Source organism: Leuciscus leuciscus (genome assembly GCF_965113295.1).
Source record: "Leuciscus leuciscus genome assembly, chromosome: 25".
NCBI lineage: Eukaryota > Metazoa > Chordata > Actinopteri > Cypriniformes > Leuciscidae > Leuciscus > Leuciscus leuciscus.
The window spans coordinates 22,323,404-22,342,007 of record NC_138724.1 but is presented as its reverse complement, the minus strand read 5'-3'; the positions used below and the strand labels follow the sequence as shown (position 1 = coordinate 22,342,007).

The 18,604-nt window shown below is 37.6% G+C and overlaps 1 protein-coding gene across 1 annotated transcript in view; it reads right to left on the bottom strand.

Moving 5' to 3' along the window:
- The window catches only part of ntrk3a (neurotrophic tyrosine kinase, receptor, type 3a), a 210,557-nt gene that overhangs the window by 168,312 nt on the left and 23,641 nt on the right, over window positions 1–18,604 (bottom strand). The window contains exon 2 of the mRNA XM_082160244.1: window positions 2,211–2,285. Within this exon, the coding sequence (XP_082016370.1) occupies window positions 2,211–2,285 (75 nt within the window). The remainder of the gene's footprint in view (window positions 1–2,210; window positions 2,286–18,604) is intronic.

Sequence of the window (18,604 nt, the reverse complement as noted above, 5' to 3'; positions counted from 1 at the left end):
TATTTATCTCTGATTCTAGCTTTTTCCACACAAATATTTTTCATCTGCATGGGAGCAACATCAAAAGTGTGCAGCCATGCACACGCTTAGCTTAGAGAAAATGTTTGTTATGACAAATATGTAAAACGAGTGCAAGATACGTGATGGTATCTTGGGAAATCTTGGTATACTTGCGCTACAAAAAGACATTAACCACCTGCGGCAAAGGACAATTAGGTTATGCTAATGTCAAAGTAAAAAAAATATCTTATTTGAGCAAATCATAGGTCTAAGAGGAGGTGAGCTGGTAAAAGAAGAGTGAAAGACCAGTTCACGTTCTTCATTTTAAATGGATCTGACAGCAGCTAGGGGCTAAACGGGCTGCTAATTGTCTGGCCGTCTCGCAGCAGTGTCAAAAGGGGAAATGTGGATGTAAAAGGAAAAAAAAGCCATCATCTAATCTTCGCTTCCAGTCTGTCTCCTCTCCTCAAGTAACATCATTAAGGGCAGAATATCATCAAGAGCCTGCATCCTTGCTTCTGGAGTTATTTACGCTGGCAGCTGGAATCAATTATGTATATTGAATAAAAAAAAAATTCATTGGCATTTGTGAGATTATTTGCACGAAGCACTCTCAGCTCTTGTTATTAGGGAATTTTGCGGGACCGATTACAGCAAAGTACTTCTTTTTGCATGAGGTTGGAGATTTAAGCCCGATGAACACAATGCTCAATATGGATGATTATCAACTGCTAATTTTGAATCACGAATGGTGGCCCAAATGGATGTCTCAGATCAGACTAGACTGATTCTGAGGAGGGTGATTTTAAGACACAAGATTGCTGAGCAAATTATTTAGAGGATAGGAGCTTTTAAAATGTATGCCAAAATCCTGTTGGCTCCATAAAATGCTGATATTTGACTGCAACATACAAACGCTGATTAATTTTCCATGTCATTTCATTAATTACTGCTACCTTGATCACTAGAAAAAACAATAAAAGACGATAAAAACATTAGAATCCACTAGAGTTTGAAGAGACTGAACATTTAAAGAACGTTATTGTGCGTTGGTGTGAAAGCTTATATAGTCATCGTTCTTGGTGTGAACGGTAAATGTTCATATGATCATCCTCATGTTGTTCTAATCCGATCTGATTTTCTTATGTTTTGGAAAAAAAGTGGTGGTCTAAACAATAATTGTTGACAGAATATTCATCTATGAGTGAACTATTCCTTTAAAAAAGTATGTTCACTGCCTGCTTTACACGGGCGGAAATAGTGCAACATTAAATGTGTCAAACAAATATAACTTTTTTTTACGAATAAGGTTCAATAAGCCAAATTTGCATCAAAAGTTCAAATAATGACAATGACTAAATTTACTAAATTGTGGGTGAAAATGACGCAAGTTTTTGCATTAAAATAGTGTGCTAAATGTTTGATGAACCTGCATTTGCATTAGAATGCAGGAAGAGCAAGAACGCAAGCATATGCAAATTTCATGCCCGTACCAAACTTCAGGTTTCAAATTTTGGGCAGCAAACGAAAAAAAATGACTTTTTGACAAATAGAGCATCTGAAATATCTGAGATTGACTTCTTGCCTCAATGCAAAGAAGTCCTAGGAGTAGTTACTTATGCATTTTAAATGTTTTATGTGTTATTTATTAAAAACACAAGCCCCAGCGTGTGACTCATGTTGTGGACTCTGACATAAATTCACATGCTAAAAGCCTAGAGTGATCACACATTCACTGTGGAGGAGGAAAAAAAACTGTATCTTCTCAGCTCAAAAAAATCCCTCCTGTGCCAGACCGTGACCAGGTTCTGCCACGTCACCTTAATAGTGCGGGTTACAGTTAACTGCTAATGAGAACCTTATTAATCATTTCTCCATTAACCAGTAGAGCTATAATAGGAAGGAAGAGGAGGTTTGAGTGGCTCTTGTGAGGGAGGAAGCCCATCTTATGAAGAGCCAAGTAAAGATATGTGCATCACCGTACTGAACAAGGTAAAGCCAGTCTTGACCAGATGGAGGGTGTTGGGGGATGTAATTAAATTTTCTGGCTACTTCAGCAGCATTATTTGATCATTTTAAAGCAGGCCTTGGGGAGACACTTTTTATGTGGGACTGGCTAGAAAAAGCCACTGTGAAACTCGCCCGTGCTTGAATGCAATCGCTAGCAATACGTTCCTGCAGATGTCAGATCAAAAACATGTGGTACTCACAGTCTCTGAAGCCCAGTGTACAACTCCATGTCAACGCCCCTCAACTCCTGCAAGCCCGACCAGTTCTCAATGTGTCTGCAAAAACAAATCCAGAATGTAGAATTAGAAGATATGCATCTATAAATTCTCATTAGCCTGCAGAGAAAGGGAAGATTTTGTAATTTGTTAAAAGTCTAATCAATTTTTCAATTTATCATACAGTACAAGTGGATTTAGCACATCAAGTGTATTACATCATCATAATAAATGCACAATATGTAAAACAGATTATCTTTTTTTTAGATTTGCTAAAGACTACATTGTTGCAGTGTTATTAAATTCTTTTATTAATTTTATTTATTTATTTTAAGTATTTTATTTAATTAAGAGAGTGTTAGTTCAAGGAAAAAGTAAATGTAAAAATAGTATAAATGAGCATGCACAATTATCCACTGAGAAATAAAATAAAAGCTCCAACTGATGAAGAACGTCTGATAAAGGCATAAAACGTTTTATTAGATCCCGAACAACAAAAATAGACAGTGTTCATGATTTTTATCAGTACTGGTGCCAGTAGTTGACTGAAATAACTAGACCTCTTCAGCGCAGCTGCGACAAGAGCCAGCTGGCATCATCACTTCGTGAATTAGCACCCATTAAAACACAAGCCTCTGATTAATAAATGTTTTCAGAAGTTTCACCAACGCCATAACTATGTTTCTAGAAGTTACCCCAGCTTGAACACTTTGGGCATCCGCTGCTAAACGCTGCTAAACACAGCCGCTCAGAAGACAACGAGGGCATGCCGGCGAGTAGACGCAAATCAAAGTGAAATGAAACTGAGTTCTGTGCATCACATTTTAGTGAAATATTAAAATCTTAAAACCAGTTAACTATAACTATTAATTTCACTACGTAGACAACAAAATATCAAACAAAGAGGCATCTGCAAAAAGACTCTCTTTGCTTGACCAGTGTTTAATGGCAAATACAGGTGATTTCCCATTCACATCCAGTTATCAGAAGCATAACACATATTCTCGGCTCTTAATTTTTATAAGTTACCAACGTCACAAGCTGACACTTTGCATTCTGTGAACATCAGGATCCAGCAGAGTAATTAAGTCAACATTGGCCAACCAGTCATTTGCAAACCAAAAATTTGCCTGGATGGATCCAGACACAGAACATCTGTGGAGATTTCCAGAGATCAATGAGAATGAAAAAAGAGACTTATTTCAGTGTAATTCTATGGAAGTTGTATGTCTTGTAATGGTGATGTTCAAAGCAGGCAAACATTTACAAATGTTTCAAATCGCTAAACAACTTTTCTAGTTGGGGGAGAGACCGGAACGCAGAGAAAAACTGTTTTCCTAATCAATGGCGTACTGTGAAATGTGGTTTTTGGAAGCCCTTGGGTTTGAAGGACCCTCTTGGCTGCAGGAGAGTGTTTTCCAGTGTCAGTGACGGAGGGTTTTAGATGAACAGCAGGAGGCTTCTGCCTCACCAGCATCTGTCTTCAGCAGGCTCATGTGCCATAGAGGACAGCCTGGAGACATATGTGGATATACTGTACCAGAACCTCATTATAACAGTAAACAAATATCAATGAGATAAACTGTTACAAAGAGAAGAAGGGGTGCACTAATGGAATAAAACAAATATAATGAAAAATAATAAAGAAAAGAGTAAAGAAAAATTCATGGTTCTTTTGTTATTGGCAAGAAATGCAGGCAGGAATTTACTAAAGTCAGTGTTAAATGGATCACAATTATCCCCCGGTTTCACAAACAAGTCTTATACTAGTCCCAGACCAAAATGCATGAGTGAGCTGTTTTAACTGAAAGCAACTTGTGCTGACATTTCTTAAAATATTGTTTTGTCTCAAGATGCTCACCAGTAATGTTGTTTTTTTTTTTTTTGTTCTAAGGCACATTCATAAAAGCTAATGTCCTAATTGAACGAAGGCCTAATCCTTACTTTGCTTTTTGGCAAAACAAATTTTGTCACGTCATATTGATTTTAAACAATTTACTCTGACAGAAATGGCATTTCATTGTTGTCAATATTGCATTACTTAATCTGATGATAATATGCAAAATGATGAAAACCTGTCAACGGTAACCGGACAAACTTTTAGAGATTACTAAAAACACTTTGAAAATGCATAATTTATAACATTATAGAATTTGTATATTATAAACTATTAGCATGATATGGCATGATAATGGATATGACAGTGTTGATATGTTTGGTCTTGGCAGAATAGATCTGCTACACTGCTGTTATTGCTGCTTCATAGCAAGTACAGCACTTACTACTGCCAATACATACACAACATGCTGCTGCCGCTGTATAATATAGCATGCATGAATTATCCATAGCAGATTTATACAGGTGGAGCTGGGGAAGGTGGAGGGTTTCTGAAAGTGCGCTGCAACTGCTACAGCAAATGCTGACCAGTATTTGAAGGTTGAGCAGCGAGCTCATTGGCTACTGATACAGCAGGAACCAATCAGCTGTAAAAAAATACTGAAAAAGTTACCAGATTTCATAAAAAACATTAGGCAGCACAACTGTTTGCAACATTGATGATAATAAGAATATTTTTTGAGGAGCAAATCAGCATATTATAATGATTTCTGAAGGATCATGTGACTTTTCAGAAAATTCAGCTTTGACATCACAGAAATAATTAGAAATATATCCAAAATAAATACATTAGAATTTTTTTATAATATATTTCACAATATTACCGGGTTTTACTGTATTTTTGATAAAATAATCGCACTCTTGGTAAGCATAGACACAAAATCGTCTAGTTTGTTTTCATTATTATTGACAAACCCAAAAGAATCTTTCATCAACAAACATTTCTAATTTCATTGACTGTAGTTCACCATTACTCGTTGTCTGGTGCTCCCAAACGACTAGTTTAAATTACCCAAAATGCAATTACATCTAAGCTAATGACAAAGCGTTTAATTGAGGAGAAAGCTGCCACGTTCCCCTGGAGCATTTGGCTCGTCAGCGATGCAAATTCGGGCACTTGTAGTTTGCTGTCATGGAAATGCGATTCCCAGAGGTCTCCCCTCTCGTCCGCTGACAGGAAGTGCCGCTTGGCATCTGGTGGCGAGCGAATCGAACGGTGTAGGCCATTTTGCCACACTCCTAAAGGAATCCCGAGTCTTAATCGCTTATTTATCTCTGGCACTTAACGACAAATGATTTAAAACTTCTGGGATTTGCCACGGTGTCATGCTCTCGATACTGTCAGTTCAATCATTCAGTGGCTTAGGCGCTTCTCTCTCCAGATCACTCATTCGCTCACACATACACACACCCAGATGCTGTTTTTCTTGACGCCGCGGTAAGCAGCTGCATGACACACATCTCGGATAGATGTGCCCGGGAAATTACGAGCTGCTCTCCATCTGTTGCTAGCATCAGGTTTTCTGAGCTCGGCTTGCACATATTTACATCAGCCGTAGAAATTTAACAATGTCCATCTCTGGTCTGAACATGCCGACCATCTACACTTGATCTGTGTCTGTATGAGTGGGCGAGTGTGGGTGCATTTATGAGAAAAACAGACCAAAACCGGCACAGAAACGCCTCGACGCACATCCCGATTGGTTACTACTCATGATTCTGCTCGTAAGTGATATTTATGGCAAGTTGGACCGTGGCTCTTTGAGCTTTGAGAAGATTGAGAGGCTGTCTTTTCATTGCATGGATCTTATGATATGGCAATCGTACTAAACCAATTCTACAAATGTGCGGAACTCAAAATTTTACCCAAAAATAAAATGATGTCATCATTTACTTACCCTCATGTTCTTCCAAACCTTAGCACAAAATGAGACATTTTGAAGAATGTTAAACTGACCATATAGTATAACGTCAAACACCGTTGTTAACTAAAACTGCTTAAAAAAAATAAAGTTTGTTCATTGAAATATATTTCATTAATTAAAATAAATAAAATGTACATATTGGATGAAAAAAACTTAAATAACAAACTAAAATTATGTAAAAAAATTAAATAAAATCAATCATAAATAATTATAAAATTGCCAATAATAAAAAGCACCATATTTTAAAGGCATAGTTTGCCCCCCAAAAAAAATTCTATCATCATTTACTCACCATGATCTGCATGCATGTAATTCTTCAGCAGAAAACACAAGATATTTTGAAGAATGTTGGTAGTTTTGGTGAATATTGACTTCCAAAATTTGTTTCAAAGAAGTCGTCTTCATACAGATTAGGAACATCATGGGGTGAGTAAATGAAATGACACCATTTTTGAGTGAACTATCCCTTTAAAACATAGGGCACAGGTCATGTGGGACTAAATTTTTGGTGCTTTTACAGCAAATTTCTGGTACTTTTTGGAGCTTCACAGCCTCAGTACCCATTCAAGTTCATTACATTCTGAGTGAACGGTATCGCACAGAAGAAAATCATACAGGTTTGGAACAACATGAGGGCAAGTCACACCTGGCTATCAGGATGATTTTTCACAGTTCTTTGAGTAATCATCAGCATTTCTTTAAACGCTGACTAGATTTTGCAGATTGCGCTTAAATAGAGAGTTGAAGACATGGAGAAATCGAAAGGTGAACAGAACTAGACAGATCCGAAAGTGTGAGCTGGGTTTTTGCCCCTGTGACTAACTGACACATCGACTAATTGATGGGTCCATTGATTGTACTGTGCAGTTTCTAAATGACCAGTAATGAATAAAAGAGCAGACCCCAGGTGTCTAAAGAACAAGTACCTAAAGTAGACACGACTTCCTGTGAATCCTCTGTACACTTCCAGACCGATTTGGCCTTCTTCAGTCATATTATAATGGATTCATAAATCTTTCTAGTAAGCATACATAAAACAATTTTAACAAGCATTCCTGTGAGAACTCATTAAATATGTGCAACGGTTTTCCACAATAAACATTCATGAGAGCTAAAAGCTTCTGCAGAAGGCCACAGAATGACTTGAATTAATCACAATTCAGTTTATTGTAGAGATGTAAGCATTACTTTTATGGTGAAACTGTCTTTTGACACTTCAAGACTGCCTTAAAAAAACATGCTGCCATAAAACTTTTCAAATTCACTCAAAATGCTATGGCTTATATTGCTGTCATATAAGGAAATGGTTATTGTAAAAGAAACCGTCAAACTTGAATTTCCTCCATCCATAAAATCTCCAACCATAAAATAAAGTATGTTTTCTATATTCCAGACAAAAGCATTATATCTCCATAACACTGTCACCTCAGCTCTGTTCTGTAAGACACAAAAGGAGATATTTTGTAGAGTGTACAAGCTGCTCGTTTCATCCAAGAAAAATAATGGTAATTTGGGTTTGGAAAGATGTGAGGGTGAGTAAATAATGACCAAATAAATACACATCCATTCTATGAACAACAGCAAAAAAAGCTGTTATCTAAGACAGGACCCTTCAGGGAAAGGGAAGCCCTACCTCTTGCATTCTCCCCACATCAAAAACCAATATAAGATATCTGTTTTTTTGTGAAAAACAATGCAGAGCTGCAGGTAACAAGATAAGCATGTCTTGTTTTAAGTCCCAAGTTAGCATTCAAAAGCTTGAAGCAACGTGAAGCGGAAGTCAGACACGAGCATATTGCTTTAAATTTGCACCTATCACTATCCACACAAATTCATGTCTGCCATAGCATTACATAAAAAACAATGCAATGCAAAGAAGTGTCACGATACACAAAAAAATGCCTTTTTTAAGATTTACGCATTAATTGCACAATCCCATCAAATTGACTTGAATAATCCTTACATATTAAGAATTTTAAATTAGTAAAAAAAAATTGTGTAATAAAACATTTTGTTTAAATTTTAAATTGTAACTTTTTTTTTTTATATGAATAAGGATAATATAAACAAATGGCCCTATTCCCTTGTTCCATTAAGATTTATACAAAATGTTTTATTAAAGCAGGGCTATGCCATAGACAGTATAAGAAGTGGACAGAGCCATCTCATTGGAACTCAATTGAGACAAGTGAAGCCCATTTTTAGCGATTTTTTAGGACTTCCGTTCCTGACGCGCAGACTCAAACCGAGCTTGACGACGTAGATGTGACGTGAGCAACCCGTCTGTCTTCTAGTGGCTGTGGCATGAGAAATCTGAATCATTCCCTTCCGAATCTTGCAGAGACGGAGAGCGTGAGTAGGAGGTGTCCATGAGCTACGAGCAGGAGAAACTTTTGCTAGGTATTCTGATTAATTATTTTGTCATTTTGCCTCCACGTCTACCCGATTGCCCGCGAGCTTCTCCTCCTGTCCATACGGTAATCTCTCTACTGTGCGACAGAGAGTCGCGTGGTTATGACGCAATCGTTAGCCTACTTTTACAAAAACTGCTTCTACGGGGCCATAACATAAGCTACAAGGTAATGGAGCATTTTATACATTGTCGTGTTTCTTTAGAAATAAATAATGGACAAATGGAGTCTTTAAACGCCTCAGATGTGAAGTTATTCGCTGTCAAAGTGACGCCAAAATGAATGGGAGTCAATGGGATGCTAACAGCAGGTGAAGTTCTGCTACAAGATGGTGGCACGCAGCCGGCTTCAACTTCCCGTCGACTTCCTTCCCGCTTGGGCTATGCAGTTTCGGGAATTTCTTTGCTGTATTCTCGCTTTTTGCTCACAGGGTTCTCTATAGAGCTCCCCCTACAGCTTCGGAATAGATATTTGACAACACTGTCGAAAAACTCGTTGGCGACTCTCAGATACCAGAGGCTAGTAGATCAACGACATCAAAGCAGATGGGACATTCTTTAAAACGTCTTCTTCATTCGGGTTCGAACAGCGCGAGGGAGCGCGATAATGACAGAATTTTTGCAGATTTTTTTTGCCGTAAAGCAATTTGTCACATCGCGAGACCTGATATCACGCGATACTTCCTGACGCTGAGGACGGCTGCTCGCCGGCTCAAAGTTGCAAGGGTGGTTTTTCCGCTCACAGGCGCTTGGGGGGTGCGAGACGACCACCATTCAACCCGAAAACAGTCATATAACTATTCCAATGACTCCGAAGCTGTTCGGTTAAGGTAAAAAAGTTACTTAGTTCACCTTTAAGCTCTAGTATTTTTACTTATTTAAAATTCTTGATTCTTAATATGGATCATATGTAAGGATTATTCAATTTAATCTGATGGAATTTTTTTGATATTAATTAAAATGCATAAATCTTGAAAAAAAGGTTTTGTTTTTTTAATAGCCTATACCAAAATTATGACTTCGATAGGATACCTGACTAAAATATCTCGATGCTACTACTGAACCGATTCCATGACCATGACAAAAACCTAAAACAACAGGACAAGTTAATGGAAAAATAGGTGACCCACATGGAACTTATACAATTCATTATTTTATTTATAAATAATAATAATAATAATAAAAAAAACTTAAATCTCTCACTTGACCAGCGTGTGCCTGTCCTGTTTTTATTTTTTAAAACTGTTTTTTTAGCATTTCTATGTTAATAGACAATGAAATTGTATATATAGCTGATAGACAATAAAGCAATTTAAAAAAAACGAATTGCTGTAATGTTGTCAAAGTCCTCAGCTTGGGAAATGTCCTTGTATATGACCTCTGATCCAGTTCATAACAAAATGCTGATGCTCATGAGAAAGATTTTCATCAGGCAAGCCCTTTCTGTTTCACACAGGAGAATTTCTTATGACATAAAATTTCACAGTAACAAAATTACCGCTGACCGCTGGTGCGTTCTCTGCCAAGAGCAGATTGCTCTATGAATGGCTAAGGAAGTACATCATCACATCCCAAACCTCCAAAAACTTCTAGTTCCATCTCCGAAATGGCGTCGCAAGAGGAGGGATTGGTCCGGGTTTCATAAATATTCCAGTATTGGAGATCTGCATATGCGCTCTGTTTGATGTAGGGAACCTGAGAGACGGAAAGAAACGCTGGGAGACTGCCAGCTCTAAATCTTCCCTTCACTTCAGCTTTAGGTGAAGAATAAATACAAAGTCATGGTGAGTTACTGAACCATTCCAATAATTAACTTCATGTAGCAACACGCTGGCGTAGCGAGATCTGACAACCCCACAAAACTTCATTTCTCTTTCTATTGTTGTTCCTTCCCTTCTTTGCTTTCGGTCGTCAACATGACAGATGCACAGCCAAAGCTATAGGAGTCCGGATCATTTATTTTACACATCAATGATCCAACTTCTTTGCACACTGAAAGGGAATGCTAAAAAATAAACAAGGAGCTAGAAATCAAACTCCAAGCAAGCATATTCCATTAACCACGGATGCTGATGCGTCTGGGACCAGCCTTTGATGAAATACAGGACTATAATAGACTTGTTGACATTACATAAGCAAAGGTAAAAAAATAAAAAATAGGTACAATTTTAAATATTACCAAAGACAAGTCTAAAAAGCTTCCACTAACCTTTAAAACACCACTTTTTTAACATCGACTCACAGAGTGTTCTTTTATTTTCATTTAGATGTTATAAAAATGAGTGCTTCTTATAAAGCTGGATTGTGTCAAGGTTTGCATGGTTCATGGCATCACGCCTTGCTAAAAGAGTTTAGCATGAACCTGAAATGGCCAGACTCATGTCTTGCCAACAAATCCCTCAAATAGAACCGACATTTTCAGTACTATGACATATACAGAGGGAAACTCTGACCACAAGGTCAAAAAAACTGTTTTAGCTACGCTGACCTTCCACTTGGTTGCAGAATTCGCTATAAAAAAGCACCAGACTTCAGGCCCACAGACAGTCAAAAGTCTTGCTTGCATTTCAATCATACAGCAGAAGTATGTTTTACATTTATGCATTTCCACAGATATTTTAAGGTATATTTATCAGTATGTACAACTCCTGGGAATCAGTATCATTATCTTTCATAGAAACTAAATAGAATAAAAAAAACTTAATTTAAAGACACACTATGTAACTTTTTAATTGTTCAAACTAATCTGCAGTCACACAAAGCCGAAGCACAACCAAAACAATGTTCTTCTGCAAAATGCTTGCAGTTTTGTTTTTTAATTGCTAGGGGGTCATAAGTGGCAATGCTCCTTAAAAAGTAAAAAATTAAAACTGAACTAAAATAAATTATTACTCTAAAACGAACTAAAATTAAATTAAAATTGTCCAAAAATTATTTTGGAGTTTGATCCATGGTATATAAAACTCAAAACCTTTACAACCCATCTGTACATTACATTACAGTGTTAATTTAGTATTATTTATATATTATTATAGCATTATATCTTCTTTTTTTTAATCATTTTTCCCTTTTGTAATAATGTTTATGTATTTTTGTATATATTTCTACATATTTTTAAGTCAGTCATTAATTTTAATCAGTTTTAATTTTAGTCATTTTAGTGCTTACACTTTTCAATTAGTTGCCCAGGCAACATTTTTTCACCTAATTTATTTCTCATTAATCTTTATTTCAATTACAAAAATATATATATTTCTATAAACAAACAATTAAAACTGAAAATAAAAAATAAAACTAACAATGATAGACTGAAAACTAAATTGAAATTAAAATATAAATATGAATATAAAAAACTTTAATACCCCTGTTGGGAATTGAACCTATGACCTTCGCTATCCATAAAAAAATGGAGTAGGGTTTACTTTGAAACAATTTTCACTCAGAAATTGCAAGTACATTTTACAAAAAAGTATCACATTGAACTAAACATGAGAAAGACTGAAATCTTGAACAACAAATTAAAAAAAATAATGTTAACATCATGCTAAAGCCACAAGAACACGCTACACAGGAAATAGAGCTATAAATATAGTTAACAATGACAAAAATGACCACGTATGGAAACATAGTGGTGAAAAAGATTCAGGGAATCCCAGAATCCCAGCCCTGGTTCAAAGAGTAGCGACAGTGCAATGACCTTTACTCAACTGGGTGCAGAAATTACAGGGGTGACACCGAGAACCTGAAAGCCATCAGACAAACTTGCACTGCTTCTCAAAGCCTCATTTATTGGCTTGAAAGAAACACAGAATGCTTTTTTGCGGCCGGAACCCCTGTGGCAATCCGTGAGGCTAAGCCGATGACTGCGCTCTAGCCAGAGATGGAAGAGAAGGCACAGGGAGGTGCAGAAGAGCCGAGGGAGGTCGTTTGGCCTTTTCTTTTTACTCCCTCCATCTCTGCCGCCCCTGATCTCAGCGGTGAAGCCGCCCACTCGCTCAGCTGTTCTCTGGAAGCCGCAGGCCGCAGCTTTCAAGACTGGTTTTGCAACCACCTACAGAACCAGCCCACATGAAGACAAAAAAACAACACCCCAATTGCTCAAAAAAGCAATTTAATCATAATAGTTCTATACTGTAGTCCAAACACACCTGATGATTGAAAGTAGGAAGGTGGTATGTGCTGTAAATATCACAGGAATCGGTTCACATGAACACGAACGCTGGGCATATTAGCATACTGCTTTTATCCCAGCGCCGCTGTTCTGGATCAACAAGCCCTCAGCAGCATGAGGTACGGACATATTGTGCTGAGTCTGCAATTTATTCCGGCCCGGGTTGTAAAAACAAGCACATATCGGAAAGCAATGATGCAATTCCAGCTCGTGCTGCACCAAACATATTCATGCTTTAAGGAAAGAGGGACAAAATACAAAGACGTGTTTACCAGATGCACACGACTGACACTTGATTTTCAAATGTTTCTTGATTCAAAAGGTTAAACGTTCACTAGGAAAAGTGCTTTGTACTGATGTACTGTAGTTGCAATAACACTGTAAATAAACCTTAATGTTAGTTATTTTGGTAAATGCACCAGAGCACCAGATCAGCATATTAAAATGATTTCTGATGGGTTTTTGCCATCACAAGAATAAATAACATATCAAAATGTTAAAATAGAAAACTAATTTTAAATTGTAATAATAGTTTACAATATTACTGTATTTTTTTGGGATCAAGTAAATGCAGCCTTAGAGAATATGAAACACCTTTTTAATAAATGCTGTAAAAAATGTAACCGTAATAAATAAGTAAATATCTAGTTCAGTCATGAAACTCTAGAGGGCGCATGCTGATCGCTCCTTCCCATGCAGTATGTAAGCAATCACATCATTACCACATGGCACAATATGATTGGCCTCTGCTGATCCTGTGGCCAATGAGATTGCTTGCTCAACATTTAAATAGTCAGGTTCAGTGTTTGCTGTAAGCTAGTCGTGCAGCGCTCTATCAGAGTTCCTCTGAACCCCTCCACCTCCCCCAGCTCCACCTGCCTAGATCTGCTACAGGATGTATGTGTCTATTTATGCAGAAGCAGCATATCTTACACGCTCACAGCAGAGATCTATCAATTCAGAGAGTTGTCAATTGAAATAATGTTCATTGTTTCATTATGATGACTTTATGATGATTAACAAATGCAAACAAATAGAACCTTATTTTTTTCTTGATCATTTCAAATGAGCTGAAATAGTCCAAAAGTGCTGAAACACGCAGTTTCCAAATTATACTGGAAATGAGTAGATTGCAAAAACACCCATAATGTACCAAATTATAATCATTTTGGAGCCCAGTCACACATTATACAATATATTAAAAGATTTAAACAATAGCACTGCTGAAAGTCATAAGTCACATGTCTGAAGAACGTGGAAGCATTCTCACTTGTGAGTGACGCTATGATAATTTGTGCCGGTGCTTTGTACATGTGGTAAAAATGAATCCATCAAAACATGCTGAGAAAATAGGATTCACCTGTGAATACAGCTGCATCCTCAAAACCATAAATGGGAAAACGATCTCATTCATTGAGTTCCATTAAACGTTCAGGGTCACTGTGGACAGAGAATACTAAAAGATAGTTTCCATGGAAACACTTCTTTTGTTTGAATATTAGCATGCTAATAGATCTTGCTAAACAGGATACAAACTTCATCTCGCTCTGGTAAAGAAAACTTAAGGTGCATCAACATAAATATGCTTTAGTTAGGACTGTCAATCAATAAAAACAATGAATTGAATAAATTACATGATATCTTGAATAATTATGTTTGTTATGTTATATTATGGCATCAGAAAAGAATACCTAACGCCCCTCACGTCGGCATAAAAGATTGCATCAGAGCAAGAAAATCCTCCTCCTGCTTGCTTTTGGATCCTCAGGTGGCTGAAATGACCAGTTGGGTGGGTCGGCTATAGTTCAGTCAGTGCAGGCTACAGGTCTGAGCCAAATGAAGATGCAAACAGGATTAAGATGGCCTCATGTTGTCATCAGCATTTCTGTTAACGCTGAAATAGTCCAGAGCATGGCATGCCACTAGAGCCGTGCTGTCAGGAGAAAATAGGGGATCATATCCTTCTGGCGCCAGGCCACATGAGCCCGGCAGAAAGAAAATAAAGGGGCAGCCACTGCTTAGTGTAAAATAATGGGTTTTAAGTGCTTCCCATCTGCGAGGCCCAGATAAATAGCCATTGAAAGAGAAACTTAAGTCAGCCCTGCTGAGGGAAGTTATTGCTGTATCCTTTAAAAATTAGACTTTATAGCTTCATGATTGGGCTTTATATTTTATCTCCAGGTCTCACATCTTTTGGGTCTTTTATGAGATTTGTATCACAAACGCATGTTAGCGTGCAAGCCCGAGTCTGTTATCTTGGAACCTCAATGTAACAAAGCTTTTAAAGCAAAGCTAATCATAACGCTTGAAATAACACTTTCATATTTATACGCGAGTGTATTCTGGAAGCTACTGGATAATCTTTGGCACTGTTTACACCTGGTATTAAGATGCGTTTTGGTCGATTGGGTCACAAGTAGACGAGGTAGATGACGGAAAGATGACATACATAAATGAAGATATTTTGAAGAATGTCGGTAACCAGACAGTTGATGGACCCCATTGACTTCCATATCAACTATTTGGTTACCGACATTCTTCAAAATATCTTCCTTTGAGTTCAGCAGAAGAAAGAAATTCATACAGGTTTGAAACAACTTGAGGGTGAGTAAATGATGACAGAATACATTTTTTTAAGTGAACTATTCCTTTAACTGTCATATAGAGACTTGCTGCAAAGGTTATTTTATGCTTAAAATCTGTTTTAGCTCAGTTTTCATATTCATATTATGCATTGTCTCAGGAGAAAGTGAACTGCAATATCTAAGATAAAAACTAAAATAACACTTAAGATTTAAAGTAGGTATACTATACAAGTGCACACTTTTTTTTCACAGGGGACACACACAGAGTTTCACAGATTTGGGTTTGAAATAAAGAAAACTGGCTTTCCAAAAGTGCAACTTGACAATGATTACAAACCTTCCCCCCCATCTACTGTATATAACGCACCATACTCACAGAAATCAAACATCTAGGCACACTAACGCTACACTGCTGTGCTAAGCTAAAACAGCCCAGCTAAAAAGCACACTAGCCTTACTGTTTTTCACTTTCTCTCCAATTTCCGAGATAGGTTTGTCACTGCTAACAAAGCTGCTCTTTAGTCACTTTTAAGTCTAATAACGTGTCAGACACCATAGTCGTGCTTGTTGGTTGTCTATGTGCCTAGCGGGCCGTGATTTATTTGAAGTCCCACTTCAAACAATGGCTAGCCTCTGGTGAAGCTAATATATGCAATGTCCAATGTCACTGTGATTTTTACAGATTGGAAATGAGAGCTGGCATTAGCATTCTCCTGGCCGAAGAGCCCCGTTCGGCTGTAGCTAATGTTTTAGATTAACACTAAACCCAATTACCATTTCAGGCCAGAGAAATCAAAGAAAAGTGTAAAAATGCTCTCATTAGTCAGAGCATATGACATTGTTTAATCCTCATTAAAGACTCGGGCCTTTTAGAGCTGTTAAAAAAAATAAATTATGGTAAGATGTACCGAGCCAGCCTAAGAAGCACATTTACCGCAGTATGTCACAAATCTCCATGAGTTTATTAACCGCTGAAGACCAGCTGCCGTAATAGGAAATGAGAGGGCACTGATCATCGAACAGCACTCAAAACACTCAATTGTCTTTTTATGAGGTTCAAAAGGCCTTTGAAATTAATAAACGTCACTTTTAATGAGTTCAACGGATCAGTGATGTGTGCATGTTGCAAACACAGAGGAGCACACTCCTTCTGTTGTCGTACTCGCGGCCAAATTCGCCCCGTCTCTGCCAGCGAATCCCACCCTAGTCTCAAACTGCTTAATTAGATCTGCAATAAAAGCGCAAGCTGATCTTATTGATTTGATCTTGTTTAATAAATGTGACGGAGCTGATTGGAATAAATCAACCCAGGCTTTGATATGACATTGCTTCTTGCACATATTGCAACAAATTCAAAGTGAATTTTCCAGTGAGTGGCGCTAAAAGCGCGCTTCATAGTTATTAGTTAACTAAAACGAATAATTACTTGAAATAAAATGAAGATAACTGAAATAAAATACACCAAAACTTATTTTATTTCAATTATATTAATATAACGCCACGTTCAGTTTTATCCGAAACAGATGAACCTGAATCTGGCAACTCTTGTTTCAAGGGACTCGTATCCAAGCACTCCGCATCACAATTGCAATGTGTACCAGTTGTGCTTCAGAAAAAGTTTACTACATAAAAAATGCTGTGCATATGGAGCTGGTTATGTGAATGTCAAATGTCAAAATGTATTAGTTTACAAATCATGCATGGTAAAAGTGTTTTGGGGTCATAACATTTTGCAAGGAACTGAACTTGCCCCATAAGCATAATGTATGTGAATAGGAGTTAAAGTTGTTGGTTTGTTACTGCCTCTAGTGTTCATTTCAGCTGGAAAATGCAGTGAATTGCATGTATAGATATGTTTATGGAGGTTTGAAAACATGTAGCCTAGGTAGAGGCCCTTTTTTCCAATGGAGCCTTTTCACATTTCCAGGGTTCTCAGAAGCAGAAGTCGTCATAGTTGGGTAAACCTCTATAGTAGTGAACAGAAAATACAACAAATATATTTTTTTGTTCCCATATACTCCAAATACAAAAGAAAGAAAAGAAAAAAACATTATAGCATTACTATTGGGGCTGCAGGATATTGGAAAAAACTAACATTGCGATATTTTGTTTTTCTGCGATATGAAAATAATTTCACCATAATATGAATAAAGAATGAATCATTCTAGGATGATTGCGGTGATTTGGGATAGTGCCTCTGCATAGAAAATAATAAACAAATTACAAGCATAGATAAAAAGAACGAAGATGCAAATAAAATAAGCAGTGCTTTATGTTTTTCAGGTAAATCTAACTGTATTCAGGAACAGACATTGAATAGCCTAATCAAATGTGATCTAATGCGTAGTCTTCACTGTATAAATTAAATATAAATCAATTAATTAGTTAATTCAGTTTATCTTTGTTAAAGCTACAAAAGTTATTTTCTCTTTCTCTCGATCCAATCAACCGATCAACTATGATCCCTATACCTGACACCACACATCCTGTGATGCGACTATCCCTGCTAAAACAATATATCGTGCAGCCCTAGTTTCTATGACTTTCCAAAAGAGGAAAAAAATTATGAGAGATTGATTACAGTGGACAGAAGAGAAAAATATGTCAAATTGGCCTCAGCCGTTGTATTGCAAACACCCAAACAACAGCGTTAACTAGTTTTCTGTAATTGAATGCACAACCCAAAGTATAGTGTTATAAATGCATGTTAAATTTCAAAAACACTGCTAGATTTACGATGTTAATAACTGTGGAAACACATCATCACAGTCTGTAAAAAGGTTCCATGAGCCTATGTTGGAATGGCGTGAAACACATGGTCAGCGAGTATGGATGAGCGCCTCCGCTGTGAGGTGGCCAATCAATGTCACGCAATTCAAGTTCCGACAGGGCTTAGCAGGAGAGGAGGCGTAAGATCGTAGCATTGAAAATGACGGTTTTCACAAAACCGTCTGCATTCTCCGCCTCTGAGGTCAGACCTGTCTGTGTCACAAAGCGAGCTATAAACAGCAAGCAAACATAAGGCATCACGACCGCTTTCATTTCATCCGTCGCAGAAGCCTTAAGCACCTCGCAGTTTGTGTCCAATATCATCAGTATTTTCCCCTCACCAAGGCCGCGCGCTTCCTGCCTCCAGAGCGCGGCGAGGGGGAGAGTGATTGTGCGCCTCGTGTGTGTGTGTGTTTTTGGAGTGGTGGGAGGACGGGGATGAGTCATAAGAGCAGACATGATCGCGGCAAGAAATGTAAAAGAACCCATCTGGAGGATCTTATGATCGCACATGCATATAAGTTGTTGAAATAGGCCGGCTGAGAGCGTGTGATTGAGAAGCTCCCCGGGTCTGCTCGTAGCTGCGGGTGCGAGGCGTGATTGAAAGCTCTCCGACAGCGCAC